This window comes from Ceratotherium simum, chromosome 36 (assembly GCF_057802395.1).
Source record: "Ceratotherium simum simum isolate JZ-2026a chromosome 36, ASM5780239v1, whole genome shotgun sequence".
Classification (NCBI taxonomy): Eukaryota; Metazoa; Chordata; class Mammalia; order Perissodactyla; family Rhinocerotidae; genus Ceratotherium; species Ceratotherium simum.
Window position 1 is genome coordinate 9,359,977 of NC_141935.1, and position 16,344 is coordinate 9,376,320.

A 16,344-nucleotide genomic window follows, 5' to 3' on the forward strand; every position below is an offset into this window, starting at 1 on the left:
TTCTAAAGCCCCTTGCTACCTCACAGGAACCAGTGGGATAGGAGGAAGGTGAAAATAAGGAGCCAGGAAAGATGAGGACTCCCAAGGTCACAGAGCTCTGAGAAATCATTACGGGGGCTCAGGTTTTCCAAATCCAAGATGAGGGCTCCCCCTTTTTTAAAATTAAAACCATAATCAGAGGTGGAAAAAGCAGCCTGCTGGCGAAGAGTATTCCTTTTCTGAATAGCCAGTTTGAAAAATAACAGATTCAAGGCCTCCCTCTCAACTAGGAAAAGAGCACATTTCTAGATGAAGCCTAAGAAACACAAGTGTGCTTCTTTTGCTTTCCTCATTAGCTAAAGTCACATAATCAGATTCTTTCTTGGCCAAATGCAGGCAGGAGATTCAGGAAAATTCTGATTTTGTATTGATCCATCATGGAAGTGAATTTCAGGTTTATATCTTCGACGCTCATGCCAGTACCCTGTGGGGGAACTTGGACCCAAGGGAAATAAAAAAGACAGGCCTACATTCACTTTATTGGGCTTTTTTCATCTGAGAAGCTAAGTTGTGTGATAATTTTGGTGCTGTCTCCACTATCTTATTTTACTTCTCATATTTAGCTAGTCTGTAACAGCTACTCATTAAGGGCTTTAGGTTAATGTTCTTCTGTTTTCATTAACAAGCTTGATTTTTACAAGGTCATATTAGAAAGCTTGATCCTAGGGTGGTTCTAAGGATATGATGACCTCCTTTGACCTACAAAAGCATCCTAGCAAAAGGAACATATGTTCCCTGCAACTATCATTTCCCAGTTCCAAGGACTGGCAATTCTCACTACACAGGCTCATCAATTATGATGCCTCTTCTCCACCAGAAAGGAGATGTTTTCCCTCGTATCGGCCATATTTCCGATTACCGAAAAACAAAACAAAACAAAAACCCCCCCAAACCACTCACATCTGGACCAAATATTCAATGACCTTATTTATCAAAATAAATTTATTAAAAGTATTCCAAGACCACTTCAAAGTGTAGCTGCCTTCAGGACAGTTTGGCACTCATCATGGACACTGTAGTTTTCTACATGACAGCACTCATTCTATTACACACACCATTTAACAATTCAAACACAGACCATTTCAGGTTTAGAGTTACATGAGACAACAGTACTCATGATCTGGAGGCAAAAGAACTTCAATACCCTTGCACACAGTAAACGTTTTAATGTTACTTAGTACTAAACTAAAACTAAAACCACTACGTGGTAACGTGGACTGATTCAAGGAAAGATGGACAGCCAGCTAGCTAAGGCCACATAATCCCAGGTCTACTGATTCTAAACGCTTTTGGACCACTAGCATTACATCGTATCTTCCAGTCTCCCATTCTGGCTTTTCCAGTGTGAGACACGCCACGTTCAGACCACTCTCCCTGTGTTCTACACAGTTATGGATGCCATCCTGATACAAGCCCCTTCTAGAAGGCTACCAGCTTCCTGATTGACTACCCAACTTTGAATCAATAGTTCTGAGCGATGTCTCCTGAACACCCAGGGTGAATTCAAGGTCAGTCTTTTTGGCAGGTCACACAGCCTTTCCCCTTAGGAAAAAAATGAAATGTCCTCCACTTTTGGGGTCCATCTCATGGTCTTCCATCTCATGTAGCATGGGGCTCTGTGGTGATCTGTGGCTTTTTACACAAGTCCTGGTAGAATTCTGACTCCAAGAAACGAGGGTAAGAGTTGTTCTCCATCAAGCTGTATACCCTTTTCTGGGCGGTTGTAAAGCAGCCGCTTGTCGCCTCTTGTATATTTTGGGCAATTAGAGTTTTGGTTTGAAAGTCTATGTTTATCTGCAATAAAACAAAGAAGTGGTTTATTCCATATTCAGAGTTAGAGACTGAAATCTATTTAATATTTGAAAACAAAAAAACAAACAAAAACTATAATGCACAATTGGCTTCACCAGCCAAGTCACTGAAGAAAATGAACTTAATTGAAAGCTAGGGTGAGGGGAAGACATTTTTCCCTCCACCCCTGCCCCACTTTTAATGTGCTGTCTCTTCAATTCTTGCTTCAGTTTGGCGCTAAGAATGTTCAAAATACACTGAAATGAGGAAACTTTTTTTCCCTTACCTCTTTTGGAGCTTCTTTCTCTATGAAGTCAGTATATATTTTCCTTGCTTTTGAGGACAGCTTTTGGGGTGACTTAGTTTTCTTGAAATCTTCACAGGCCAGCCAGAATTCAATATTTTCTTCACAGAATTCAGATTTCAAAAAAGCCCTGAATGCAGCAAGACCATCTAGAAGAAGGGATGGGGGAGAACGGATACGGAATGTGAAGAACTGAGTCACCAAATAATCCTATTTTTTCTAGAACTCCCATTCTCTTGCTCCCATATTTCATTGTTTCTGGATGACAGCAATTTTCTAGATTTCACTCAAACCTGTAATCCTCGGAATTTAGCTCTTTAAAGACTACGGTGCCAGTAAGAAAAATCCTTCAAGTTGGCACACTGCTACAAAAATATAAATACTTAACTTTGCTGTCAATGCAAATATTTACAGGGGAGTCACAAGTTCTCTGGGAACGAAGCCTCTTGACAATAGTGTATGCAATGGAAAAGCTAACCCAACCTTAACAAAGAGCAATTGCTACTATAATTTTTTTAGGCTACTTTTTCTTTCCCACAGGAGTGAATAAACTATGCATTTCCATGATTTAACACTGGGAAATAAAGGATAAAAATAGGCCTTATGTTATAGTGATTGTAAATTCGAATTCCCCTTGGGCAAGCTGCTTTTCTGTGATGTGGACACAACCTTTCTAGACTCTTGTGATACTTGAAATGGATCCAATTCAAGCGAGTAACTTACATTTGCTGGCTAGCAGCTCATCAAATGCTTCAGACCACAGCTGTGCTTCCTCAGGAGAAGGCCTGCAAGGGAGAGGTTCTGCACATTAGCTTATGCACATCCACTTTCTCTTTTCAGCTCAGCAGTCCAGCTATTCATATTTGCAACTACAAGATTTTCAACTTACTTGATGAAGGTTTGCTGCTTGCTTTTCTTGCCAGTTTTGGGCTTCCCAGGAGAGGAGGAATTTTGCAAGAAGTAGCTCAAACGGGTCTTCCAATCTTTTAATCTAAAAAAAAAAAAACAAAAGATATTCACTAAGTGGCAACACTTGAAGTCGCTACCGCAGCCAAAGGCATTTTTACCAAATAAAGTCGCCCAGTAGCTGCACACAAACCAAATAAGACAAAACACCAACTCTTCAAGTCAGTCTTATTTATCTAACATTTAAACCCAGCACCTATGTACTGAACATAATCAGTTTCATCTGTTCATCTGAACATAATTACTAGTTTTGTAACTAAGGGCAGAAATACCTAAAATTACTAGGGTATTTTAATGAATTTAGATTACATAATTCAAAAGGCAGATGCTATTTCTGGCTCACAAAAGGCAGCAGTTTTTCTGCCACTTAATTACAATTCTGAGACATTTCACACTTGATGAAACCACAGTGGAACTGCCTTGAGCACGCCCACGCTCATTTACCTCTACCCTTGGAGCAGGAGGCTCTGGACCACGCCAGAAGCTGTGTACAATGAGGTGTCTGTGTGTGTGTGTGTGTGCGCGCGCGTGTGTGTATGACTGCCTCCACCCTCGCCAACTACAACCCTCATTTTAAGCAGCTGATGCAGAACAATTATTTGTTCCACAGCCGTGAGTGTGCGAGATCTGCTTTTCAATTAAAAAATAAAAATGGATTCAAAAGGAATATATTCAGAACTAGCAAAAATATCTCCATCCCAGCAGCTGTGTAAGCTGATCAGAACTTATCATTCAACGCACAAAGGCCGGGGACGCCCTTCAGCCGCAGGATTCTCTGATGTCATTTCAATGCAGGGGGACAAAAAGCCAGCCCGTAATTTCTTAGCGCATCTACCACCGAAAAAAATCAAGAATTTTTTTCAGCTCCTAAACTACCCGAGAGTCCCTCGCTCACGTAACAAAATAAGTATATACCACACAAACAACCTTACGGAGCAAATTAACCTTTTCCACTTTTTTTTTTCCTGCAGAGGCGCAGGCTACATAGTTCTCAATGTCCAAGCCGAGCGCGAATGCACCGCGATTGCAGCCCGCCCGGGGAGCCAGGTCGGCAGCGGGGGGCGGGAGAGAGAACAAAGCCGTACTCACAGAGTCCGCTTCATTTTCTCCCGCTTCTCCTCGCTCTTGGGGCCGCTGCCTGCACTCTTGTCCATGGGGCCACAGTCGTGCTGGACAGCCAAGAACATGGCACTTTGCATGCTACTCTAACCACTGGCGCCGCCGGGGTCTGCAGCAGGGCGCGCGCTGCCGCCTTTATAAGAGGCGGAGGCGCGGGGGCGGGGCCTCACGTCGCCGGTCCCGCCTCCAGAGGGCGCCGATTGGCCGGCTGCAGCCGGGCCTGGGGGCGGGGCAGCGCCGGCCCGTGCGGTCCCGGGCGCCGCCGCAGCGTCTCAGAGCGAGGGCGCTGCTGACGTCTGTGGACCCGGTGTCGTGCGCACTCGGAGCGGACGGAGGTTTCACTGTGAGTCGCCGCGGGCGATCTCTTCCAGGCGGGGCGGCCGGTCCCTCCGGCCCAGGGAGGAGCCGAAGTCGGTGGCGCTCGCCCTCCTCGCCTCCTTCCCCTCCCCCACGCTCCCGTGCTCCCGACCCCAGAAAGTGATGACTCCCCGCAGGGCAAGGTTGCTGGTTGCGAACCAGAGTGCAATCACCTTACTTTGAGTTAAGACTTGCCCCTGGTGTTTGGAGCGCGCCCCTTCTCCTCACGCCTCCTTTCTGGGTCTGTAAACTGGGGGACCCCCCGCCCGCGCCCGTTCCCCTCTGCGACTCCATTTAGTTTGGGGAAGGAAACGGTGAACGGGAGGAACAGTGCTGGTCGAAGGGCACACGGTGTGACCTCCTCTGCAGCTTGCCTGGGCATCTGGGGACACTTTTGGGTAATGAACATGAGTCAGGGAAGGACCAGGGGAAAGTGACTTTGTCAGACGACAGTGCTTTAACGGTGTGCGTTTTTGATCACCGATAGACACGTGGCTGGGTCTGTCCGTGGGGTTGCAGGCTTAATCCTCCGGAGTCCTTCCAGAATAGAAATCACATATCTCCTTACGAGATAGAGGGAAACACCGAGACCTCGCAGCTGTAACGCACCGGAATCGTTCTAGTGTTAAGAGCGCAAGGATGCAGGATTTCCTCATGAGTCATTCTTGGTTGGCTTAGAATTTACCAGAACTCTTAACTGGCAAAAGGGGGGAGGTGAGAAGTTAACAGTTTGCTTGCGAAAGTTTAATTTGTTAGTTCTTCAGAAATCCTCTCAACTGTAGGGGGCTTTAAATGGTTTGATAGGTAAGGACAAATAGATAACCTCAACTACAAAATGGTTTGATTTCAGATAACATTATTAAAACTGGGGATTGGAATATTCAAGTGGTTTTCCCATCAAGCATCTAAGTGGACAGTAAGATTAACAGCAAGGTGTTTACTGGGCTGCAAATCTTCTCCTACTTTGCATCGAACTGTTAAAAGAAAATTGGAACTAGTTTAACATATTCTTATGGTGAGCTGCCAGTAGTTGGAGCTCCAAGTTTGACTTGGAGGGTAAAATTTGCAATTATTACTCAAGAGAACAGCCATGTACCTTATTATAGAAAGGAAAATCATTTCGATTTCAGTTGTGAATACTTTGTGCGAAATGTAAGAATGTCATCCTTCTCAAGCTTATGCTCATCTCTAAAAGAAGTTTGCATAATATTTCCTATATCTATTTTCACTTTCTGATGATTCAGTACTTATTTATTAAATATGTGTAATATGCAGACACTTGCTTTTCCTTGCAAATGTAAATCTCAGTCGTATTTTCCACTTAAAACCTTGGATGGTAGAATTCGCTCATTCTGGAAAGGCCAGGAGTTCTGACAAAAGCAGCAGGGAGAGAGAGCTGGGTTTCTGTTAGGAGACCTAGTTATAGTCTGAGCTTAACCAGTAATTACTAGGTAACTGTTGGAACTGCCCCATCACACCTTCTTGAGCCCGTTTCTCATCTGTATTGAGAGTAATGCATCTTTCTTGCCAACCTCCTTAGATATTATGTGAATCTTACCTGAAAGGCCTTGGTAAATTCTAAAGTACAATACAAAGTTTATTATTATTAATTTGCATATGTGTGAAAAAGGAAATATCTGGAAGCGTAGCTATTACAGGTAGAAAAATCATTAAAGGATTAACTCTGAGTTAATTAGGTTATGAATCTGTAGGTCCTATTAAAATATCAAGATAGGGCCAGCCCTGTGGCTTAGCGGTTAAGTGCTGGAGCTCCACTGCTGGCGGCCCGGGTTCGGATCCTGGACGTGCACCGACGCATGGCTTCTCCGGCCATGCTGCTGCCGAGTCCCACATACAGCAACTAGAAGGATGTTCAGCTATGACATACGTCTAGGGGCTTTGGGGGGAGGGGAAGGAGGAGGATTGGCAATAGATGTTAGCTCAGAGCCAGTCTTCCTCAGCAAAAAGAGGAGGATTAGCATGGATGTTAGCTCAGGGCTGATCTTCCTCACAAAAAATAAAAAAAATAAAATATGAAGATAATGTCAAGAGATTTGTAGAGTATCAAGCTCTTAATAGATACTTACTAAATGCTCTCTGGATAATAAGCACGTAAGGAAAATAAGCAAACTGTTTGACATTTAAACTTTCCAGACATCTCCAAGCCAGCAAAGTTCAATCATCTCAGTATATTCACAAAAGTGAATATACATGAATCTATGTAAGCAACTGCTTTAAATGTAGACTATTCTAGATGTTTTTGTAAATTTAATGTCATTATTTGCTTTTTTCCTAAACCATTTCCAATTAACATCTGATGTTAAGTGGCAGAAAATTAATTTTTTCCTTAAAATTATGAGGTTGATAAATCTGAATGTAAATTTATCATTTCTGTATCTATGGGTAATGTTAAGAGTTAAGGCAATATCACCTATAGACTAAGAAATCTTTTCATCAAAAAGTTGCCACGTTCTTGTCGTTTATAAAGACAGGCAGATGTATATTGAAAGGCAAGCTACTGTTTGATGACTTCCCTTTGTTTTTTTGTTGCGACTGGCTTTTAGGTAAATGGGATTGCTCAATATTAAGATGACACATATTTTCCATTCCATGGTGGAGGAAGAAACAATGCAATGGGTTGTAAATATTGCACAGCAAAGTCACAGCTGGAGAGTGGCTTGATAAACGAACCATACATTTTCCATGTTGAATCTCCCATGCCCTCTACTGGAGAGGCTCTCTGAACAGGTTAGTGGTGGAGGTTCTTAGTGTGGTTCTTGAACTTTTTGTATTTAAAATAATTTTAAGTTACTGAAGAAGGCAAACAGAAAAATACAAGTTTCTAGCAATTTCAAAGGGGGAATATGAAAAGCGAAAGTCTCCCTTGCCGTACTTCTCTCTTCCCCTCCAACTGTGTGCTATTATTAACCAAAAATTATTAATTATTATTAGCTAAAAATATTTATACATAACTTTCAGCTATACTTTAGAAATTTAGGAAACAAGATACATGCTTTAAAAAAACACAAAAGGATCATCCTGTGTATTACTCCGTGCCTTACTTTTTTTGGTCAGTAAGATGTTTTAGTTCCTGAATTTGTAAAAGCTGTAAACCTGTTGCTTACCTCATGAAATCTTACATGGGTAGTAAGTTGGAAAAAAGGGGAAAAAAACTAGGAAATTAAACACCATGTGGCAAAGGGTGTGATGAGTAACTGGAAAAAATGAAAACTTTTAGTACCCTAATTGTTGACCATATTTGAGGAAGTGACACCTGTCTTTTCCTTCCTTCCTTCCACCTTTGTCTCTCTCATTGAACTTTAGTTGGTGAAATTCTCTTTTAAGAGATTGAACGTATGACCCCATAAGATTCTGTACTCCACTTTTCACCCCAATGTGATCTGAGATTTAAAAATTACAATTACTGTCTTTCTTAGAATGTAATTTGCATACACAGAAGCTGATAAAAAAGAAAGTGTTTTTGTCAGGAATGAGTCAGAGTTGCAACCTAATACTTGACATGTACGATAGAGGAGTTCATAATTTTACCAGTCCTTGGATTGGTAATTCCGGTTAGAGTACTTCCATGGTTCTGCCTTCAATTCATCCATGGTGTGGAGTATGTTGTACTTCAGATGCAGATAAATTTAATAACCCCCTCCTTCCTAAAGTATCTGGATTCTCTTTGGGAACCAACAACAGGAGCATCACAAAGGTTTTTTTCCAAATAAAAAATGCTAATGTATATTGAAATACCTCTAATATGTTTCTGTAGTTAAAGGACCAATAGCATGAGCTCTAAGTTAGGGGACTGTTTCCAGTGTGTGCCTGTGCCTGCCATTTTCTGTGACAGTGGGGTACACAGAACCTCAGGGAGAGTAGGCGATCATAAAGACTTTCTTATAACATAAGTTACCTAGATGGCATATTGTCTATAAAGTGCAGAGAGAAAACTAGGAATTTCTTTCCTGGCATTTCTTCTGCCTAGGATTTTAATTTCTGTGCACAGAATTTTGTTAAATCATTAGGGTGCCAAATGTCTTATTGCCTACTTTTTGGGATGTTGGGTTCATAATATACAAGATTTCAAAGATCTGTATATGATGTCAATCACGGAGAGTCCGTCCCTTTTTTCTTTTTTTTTTAAGTGTAAAGAAGGGCTGCCTTTCGTCTGGTAAATAAGGAATCTCTTTGCAAAGAGATTTACAAAGGTCTTTGATCCATGGACTATTTCATAAAAGCCTAAAAGCTTGTGGATTCTCTCCCAAACACATTTTTTAAACAAACAAAAATTCCCAAATCCTAACCAAATTAATTGAAAAAAGAACAATGCTTCCAAAGAGATACCAGTAGGCCTTCACCCAATTGTCATGTTATAAATATTCAAGTCTTAAAGGCTGAGCTAATGGTACCAGACCCCATGACATTCTCAGCTTCAAAAAACAAAATAGTTTTGCATTTCTTTTCATAAATTATCCTTAGGAGAGCAAAATGGTTGGAGGGTTTGTCCGTAATTGGGATACTTGCCTTCAGTTCCCAGTTCCTGGTACTATTTTAGTTATGACATCAGACAGCTGGCTTCGCCTTCTTGTGCCTACGCTTCATATCTTTAGGGTGGAAGTAATTATAGCAGCCTTCCTCTGCAAGGAAGTTAAAAGAAAACATTGAGGAGAATGCCCTGAGCCACTTGGTTGATGATAGTACTAAGTGCATGTGGCTGGCCTTCAGCAAAGCTTTGTCATGGGACTAATTTCTTCTAGGTGACTCTCGTTCCCATTTTGTTGCTGCTTTCCTAGCACCCACTCTTTGGTGCTGCTTCTAGGGTGCCATGTCTCCCATTCAAGTGGAAGGGTTGCATCAAATGAAGGCCCTGGGTGTCTACCAGTTCAAGGAGCACCAGGACAGACCCTGTCTTGCTTCTTTGGAGGAGGCGCTGTGGTAAGGAGGGGGGTGGCCTAATCGAGGACTCTTTTGTCGGTGGTCCTAACCCTGGGAGGATTGCATCTGGTCTACACTGGGCACTGGACCCTGGATCCCGCGTGATCACTGCCTGATCTTCCTCCTTTCTTGGGGTCTGTTCATCTGTTGGTTCCCTGGTGGTCCCCTTGGATTCTTCCAAATGCCCCATTGGGAACATTAGGGATGTAAGGTTACTTTCTGAGATGTTTTAAGTTCTTCCTCAAAAATGTTTTGGAAATGTTCAGCTCTTCATGTGCTCATCTGTTCATCTACTTTGGAAGAATTCTCCACTGTGTTTATGGGGTGAATTCTCTCTACATTAGATATTGAGTGAAAATTCATTTCTTTTTCTTGATGCACCTTGGGAAGAATGTAAAGTTGCCTCTGGCACTTTGTGTGTTCTTTTCTGACTGCATGCCCCCCCCACCTCGCCCCGCCCCCACAGTTTGGAGACTTATAGTCTTTCCGTGCATCCATTGCTTTATCTCCTTCAGTTAGTTTAGTGTGTATTTGGTTTCAGATTCTTCAAGAGTGTTTAAATAAGTTTTTAAATAAATCCAGCTAAGGCCAGCCTAGTCACCTGGCCTAGGCCAGCCTAGACCAGCTGTATTTAACCCAGCAACACCAGTCAGTTTCTTCAAAACTCCTTTGAGTTCATCTTAGAAGTCTCCATTTTCTGGCACATTTATAATATCTAATTTCAAGGTCCCACCATCCACATTGTCTTCATGTACAGCAGGCTGAACTCTCTTCTTTAACAATGATCTGACTTTCTTAATCATTCTGAACTTATTTCGTATACAGTAGAGTTTTGATTTTTTTTTAAACTGTTTTTCTGATTAATGTCTGCTCACTCTTTCTATCCATTCTTTAGCTTCTTGTGAAAGCAGTTTTATACTTCCTGAAGATGAGAATTTCCATCTGAAGCATCTTTTTAGTGCTGTCTGAAGTTGTTCTTCACTTTTCTGATGTGCTTTGAAGGCTGTTTTGCTTGTAGCTGCTTGAAGTTGGATGTGTTTTGATGTACCTTCTAAAGACTGACCATTTCTTGTAATGTCAACTTGTTCTAAACGTTTAGGTTTCTCTTTGTTAATTCCTTTTCTAAAAGTCTGTATTTTAAGCCCAAGCAAAGAGTTGGAGCCCTAGCTCTTTATAATGACCTCTAGTTTGTTGATTTCTGATAGTTTGTTCTTGAGTCTGGCTTCCATTAATGTTGATTCAAGGCCTTCAAACTCTTTTTGAATTAATTTAAACTTGTCAACATTTTGATATCTTTCCTCCAGAAGGGCAGAAACTTCAGTGTCTACTTCTCTGTCTTTACTTGCATAAGGTAGGCTTTTAATTATTAAAGAATCTGATGATTACTATAAATAACACCATCTCCCACAGTAATCCGTGGGCATCTGGGTCTGATTTAATGTTCTCGGGCAGGGCTGCCACTGGCTGGCAGTGTGTCTCTGGAACTGGTGTAACATTGAGCATCACAGCCGTGAGCAGACCCTCCAAGAACCCCCAGGCTATTCTGAGCCACTTCAGGTTTCCAGGACGCTGCCGGTCACACAGACTGTAGAGGACACCAGTGAGCATTCTGCCTCGAACCAGTCCGGTGTCTGGTAACGGGGGCAGACCGCAATGGAGGTGCAGGAGGGGAGATAAATACAGTAAGTTATTGGCTAATGTTCCTTCTTCTCTTGACTAAACTTTTTATTCTGTGGCCCCAGGGGCCTTATTTTACCCATAAAGGCCACAGAAAACGGCTTCCTCTTTGACACCCTCCATGTCTGGCTGGCCTTGAATGTATGTGGGAAGGGGTGAGGGAGAGATTATGGAGGACCCTACAAAGCTTTCAACTTACTTCACCAATTCTACCTTTAAAGAATAAGGAAGAAATAAGTGGAATTCTTAAAAGTTTTCACATCTCAAGAATGTACAGTCCAACTATGAGAAAGGAAGACATGATTTTTTCAAACTCTTCTTATATGTGGTGAAATGTTTTTGTGTGTGTGTGTGTGTGTGAGGAAGATCAGCCCTGAGCTAACATCTGATGCCAATCCTCCTCTTTTTTTGCCGAGGAAGACTGGCCCTGAGCTAACATCCATGCCCATCCTCCTCCACTTTATATGGGACGCCGCCACAGCATGGCTTAACAAGCGGTGTGTCAGTGTGCGCCTGGGATCTGAACCTGCAAACCCCGGGCTGCCGAAGCACAGCGCGCTCACTTAACCGCTTGCACCACCGGGCCAGCCCCGTGGTGAAATGTTTGATGATACAGAAGCCGTTCAGGGTCCTTCTGTTCAGAATAATCATCTCTGGAGGTATTCGATGCTGAATGCAGTTTTCCTCACAGAGACTGATTCCTAGGCCGTGGGGGACCCAGACTTTGGCCAGCTCAATTAACAGCTCAGTCTTGTGGACAGTGAGTCTGCAGGTTGGCCGGGGGTTCCACTGGTCTTGGCTGGGCTGGGCGTCTCTGCTGACTCGCCTGGGCTCACTCATGCATCCTGGAGTCAGCTGGAGATTGGCCAGTCTGGGCTGGGCTAGGCTGGGTGGCTCTGCAGGTCTTGGCGGGACTCCTTCATGTGCTTGATGTCAGTTGGGGGTCAGCTGATACACGCTGGTACAGCTTGATGCTTGGCTCTACCTCTTTTGTCTCTCATCCTTGTCTCGTAACCTATGGTAAAGCCTGGTCTTTTCTTTCCATGGTAATAGCAGAACGAGAGACAGCCATTGGAAAGCAATTATCCAATTTGCATTTTTAAAAGTTTACCCTGACTATGAGATGTCAATGTCTCATTTGATGGCCTTTTCACTTTATGAAGTCATGATCCTGAGGGAGACTTTTCTGGAATTGGGATATAGGGTGGGAGTTGATATAGTCATCCATTTCTCTGTTTTTATGGCTTGGTTCATTGGCCACTGTGAATTTGGGACATGTGAGCTGACAGAGATGAAATCCTACTGCAGTGTACATCAACACAGAGATGGCTAAATGAGCATTCCCAAATTACTGCACTCTACCTACCAGGTGAAGAGCCACTCTACACAGCACGTACTGTCCAATGGCATAACATCAGCTTGGGTGTCCAAGATGCTGATTCAGCGGGACCAAATGCTGAGTAACTGCAGGATTCCAGGGAAGTGTCTTCATGTTTGCAGGCTTTCAGTTCCCTCTCTGAAGAGCAGGAAGTATGTGAATAAAATCCATATCCTGAATCTGGTGGGGCTCAAGATGATGTGAAAACTTCATCTTTGACAGGACTAAGATGATTTTTTTCGAAGAGATTTTTTTTTTGACTTATTGTAGAATTTTCTTGAAAGAATAAATCAACATCGATGTCAAGGTACAAGGAATGATGCACTGAGTCATTCCTCCTATTACCTTGCCAAAAAGTGAGAAGCCTTTAATTGTCCTGAAATAGCCTGCTGAAACTAAGAGCTCAAGAATTTCAGTCAACTTGACATTTTGTTCTTTATTTTCTCTTTTCCACCTCCGGGAGACCCTGGCTGTCCTGCCCCTTGGGGCACACTGTGATCCATTGGGCTGGTGAATGACTGTAACAAAACCTGAGGAGTTGGCCTAGTGGTTAAGTTTTACACATGCTGCTTCGGCAGCCCAGGTTCGGTTCCCAGCCTTGGACATACACCACTTATCGGTGTCCGTGCTGTGGTGACCACCCACATGCCAAATAGAGGAATATTGGCACAGATGTTAGCTCAGGGCAGATCTTCCTCAAGCAGAAAGAGGAAGATGGGCAACAGATATTAGCTCAGGGCAAGCCTTTCTCAGCAAAAAAAAAACCCCAGAAAACAGACAAAACCTGAGGAGCATCTGAAGGAAGCTGTCTCTGCTTTGGGAAGCTGCTCCTAGGGTGGAATGTCTCCCATTCTTTTACGTATTAAATATTTAAGGTTTTTTTTTTTGCCATGTAACATATAAACAGACCTCCTTAACAGACTGCTTTTTGATTTGAGAGAGAAAAGTGCTTAAGAACTTCATGAAAAGGAGAAAGTGTGTTGGTGAGTGTGTGTGCGTTTTGGGGAGCATAGAGAAAAGTGTAGGTGATGATGGCTATGAGAAATTAGAAGCTTAGCCGAGGGCCAGCCCTGGTGGCCTAGTGGTTAAGTTCAGTGCACTCTGCTTCAGCGGCCCAGGTTCGGTTCTGGGGCGTGGACCTGCACCACTCTGTTAGCGGCCATGCTGTGCTGGCAGCCCACATACTAAAAATAGAGGACGATTGGCATGGATGTGAGCTCAGGGCAAATCTTCCTCAGCAAAAAAAAGCTTAGCGAAGATGTGAGTTTAAGGTGGTTAGGAGAGCTCTTTCCATAGGTCTCCCAGATCTAAGCAGGGACTCTTTATAGGGATATCGAATTTATTTTCTGTTTGGAAGAGGTTTTTCTTTCAACCTCCTTTGCGGCATCTGCTCATTTGTCCTTTCAATGTTGAAGTTCCTCAGATGTCCTCTCTTTTTGCTCTACTCATTCACTCTGCGCATCCACCCTGTAAATTCAGTTGTGGCCTGTAGGCTGATGAGTCCCCGTGCTGATCTCCTCATCTCAGACCCTTACAGCTAATTGTCCGTTAGCTTGATTCGCTTAGATGACTCAGATGAACTCGTTAAAAACAGCATATCCCGCCTTTGCACCTAAATGTATTCCTTTGCCTTTGTTCTCTATCTCAGTGAATGGTTCCATCCTCTCTTACCTGAGACAGAACATGGGAGTGGAGAGAGTGGTCACCTTTGAGTTCTGTCCTTTCCCAGTCTCATATTGACTCTATCCTGCCTAATAACTTTACATCTAAATATATCTTGAAACTATAAACTTCTCTTCACTCCCGTTTCCACTTTCCTAATTCTCTCTTCATCGATCTAGGCAAGACTTCTAATTGATCTCTCATCTTCTAATAAATCCTCTGTAATGAATTATGTGTTTTTCAGCCAGCATGATTTTACTAAAACACTTATCTGGTCCTTATTGCTTTCCTGATTAAAACTACTCATGGTTTTCTATTACCCTTAAGTTTCAAATTCCTTACATTGACCTATGAGATCGTTTTCATCTGGCCTCTGAATGCTTTTCCAGCCTTATCATTCATAACCGATGTCTTACTCTCTGTGCCTTATCCTATTGATTTTGTTTTAGTTCCTTCTACATGCCGTGATTCCTCTTTCCTCTGGCCCTTTGCACATGCTATTCCCTCTACTTGGACTTGTCTTCTATTCTTCCCACCCTTCATCTGACTATCTTCTATGTTATTCATATGTCTCCAGGTGTCACTTAAATGAACTTTCTCTCCTGGATGTCACCTACCCACTTTTCCTCCCTCTGCTAACAAAGCTAGGTGAGGTACCCCTCCTACATGCTCTCACAGCACCTATTAATTTACTGACCACAGTGAATTGTAACTGCCTGATTTCCGTCAGTATTCCCCACCAGACTTATTTTGTTTATTTTTTTCTTATTGTATCCTGGAACCTAGAGGATACTCAATAAATATTTGTTGAGGGAATGGATGGATGGGAGTAGGAAGGAAGGAAGGAAGGATAGAGGGAAGGAAGGATTACTTTTCCAGGGAGTCTGCCATCTGTTATCAGTGTGACTTGTGTCAGAGGTTCATGTGTTCATGATTTCTATAACTAAATTCTGAATGTAACCTTCTAAAGTTTGCGTATTAACCCTGAATTGTGCAATGTTTATAAATTAGCTTTCTATTCTTTCTGTTGGTATTTTTTCTGTTTGCGATTTATGAGATAACCTATTTGTTGATTTTTTGAAAATCTGGCTTTTACTTGTAAATAGAACACTTTGTTTATAAAGCTACTTAACAGAGATCCAAATTAGGAGGAAAATTGACAAGGCAGTGATATACAAGATATTTATTTAAAACGTTATGAATATGTGGATAATCTCACATTTTTTTCTAATAAAATATTTTTAAAAACCCATAGGATTAAAAAGATTACATGGTATCATCATTTGTTCTCATTTCACTATCAATTGTAATATGTATTTGAATGTTGCTGTCTCTATATCTCTATATATTTATCTGTCTTAATTAGACAATTTAATAATAAATCTAATATGAAAGTGTAGCTTGTTTCTGAGGCTTTAGAAATTTCCATTTTGAACCATTATGTAATAGGTTGCCTCTTTTTGCTTCTGTCAGGCAAATGGACTGAGGTCTAACACATTACAGATTTTAGAGGACAGGACATTGCCTAATGGTTTTAAATCTTTCGTAATTACAGAAAATAATTTCCTTCATACTTTCACTGCTTGTAAGGTCTGAATTTCTGTTCACACAGAATCACTGCTACACTATTTGGATAATGTTCAAATTTATTATAACATTATAATATATAATGTATAATATATACAATGATCAGTTTAGATAATTTCCTTAGATTCAAGATGATGAAAACAAAGAGGAAAGCCTTATTAAGAGAATGATCAGGGCCGGCCCCATGGCTTAGCGGTTAAGTGTGCGCGCTCCGCTACTGGTGGCCCGGCTTCGGATCCCGGGTGCGCACTGACGCACCGCTTTTCCCGCCATGCTGAGGCCGCGTCCCACATACAGCAACTAGAAGGATGTGCAACTATGACATACAACTATCTACTGGGGCTTTGGGATCTTCCTCAGCAAAAAGAGGAGGATTAGCATGGATGTTAGCTCAGGGCTGATCTTCCTCAAAAAAAAAAAAGGAATGATCAGTTGGGGTAGCACTTGAAAGAGTTAAAAACAAATTCTAGATTATCGCTTTAAGGTCGTGTCTTGAACCTATGCACTTACCTTCCCTGCTTCCTCA

General features: G+C 42.2%; 1 protein-coding gene and 1 long non-coding RNA gene across 3 annotated transcripts in view; one reads left to right on the forward strand and one right to left on the reverse strand.

Moving 5' to 3' along the window:
- Positions 1-958: 958 nt before the first annotated feature.
- On the reverse strand, positions 959-4,326 carry RGS2 (regulator of G protein signaling 2). The gene is made up of 5 exons (XM_004438999.3): positions 4,190-4,326; positions 3,024-3,125; positions 2,858-2,919; positions 2,117-2,283; positions 959-1,833 (listed from the first exon to the last, which is right to left on the reverse strand). Exons 1-5 carry the CDS (start codon positions 4,297-4,299, stop codon positions 1,639-1,641), a joined length of 636 nt encoding a protein of 211 aa, XP_004439056.1. The 5' UTR covers positions 4,300-4,326; the 3' UTR covers positions 959-1,638.
- A 150-nt stretch (positions 4,327-4,476) lies between these two features.
- Positions 4,477-16,344, forward strand: part of LOC147912345 (uncharacterized) — a 50,214-nt gene continuing 38,346 nt past the window's right edge. For both annotated transcript variants that reach the window (XR_015550016.1, XR_015550015.1), the window contains exon 1: positions 4,477-4,562. This is a non-coding gene — a long non-coding RNA (uncharacterized LOC147912345). The remainder of the gene's footprint in view (positions 4,563-16,344) is intronic.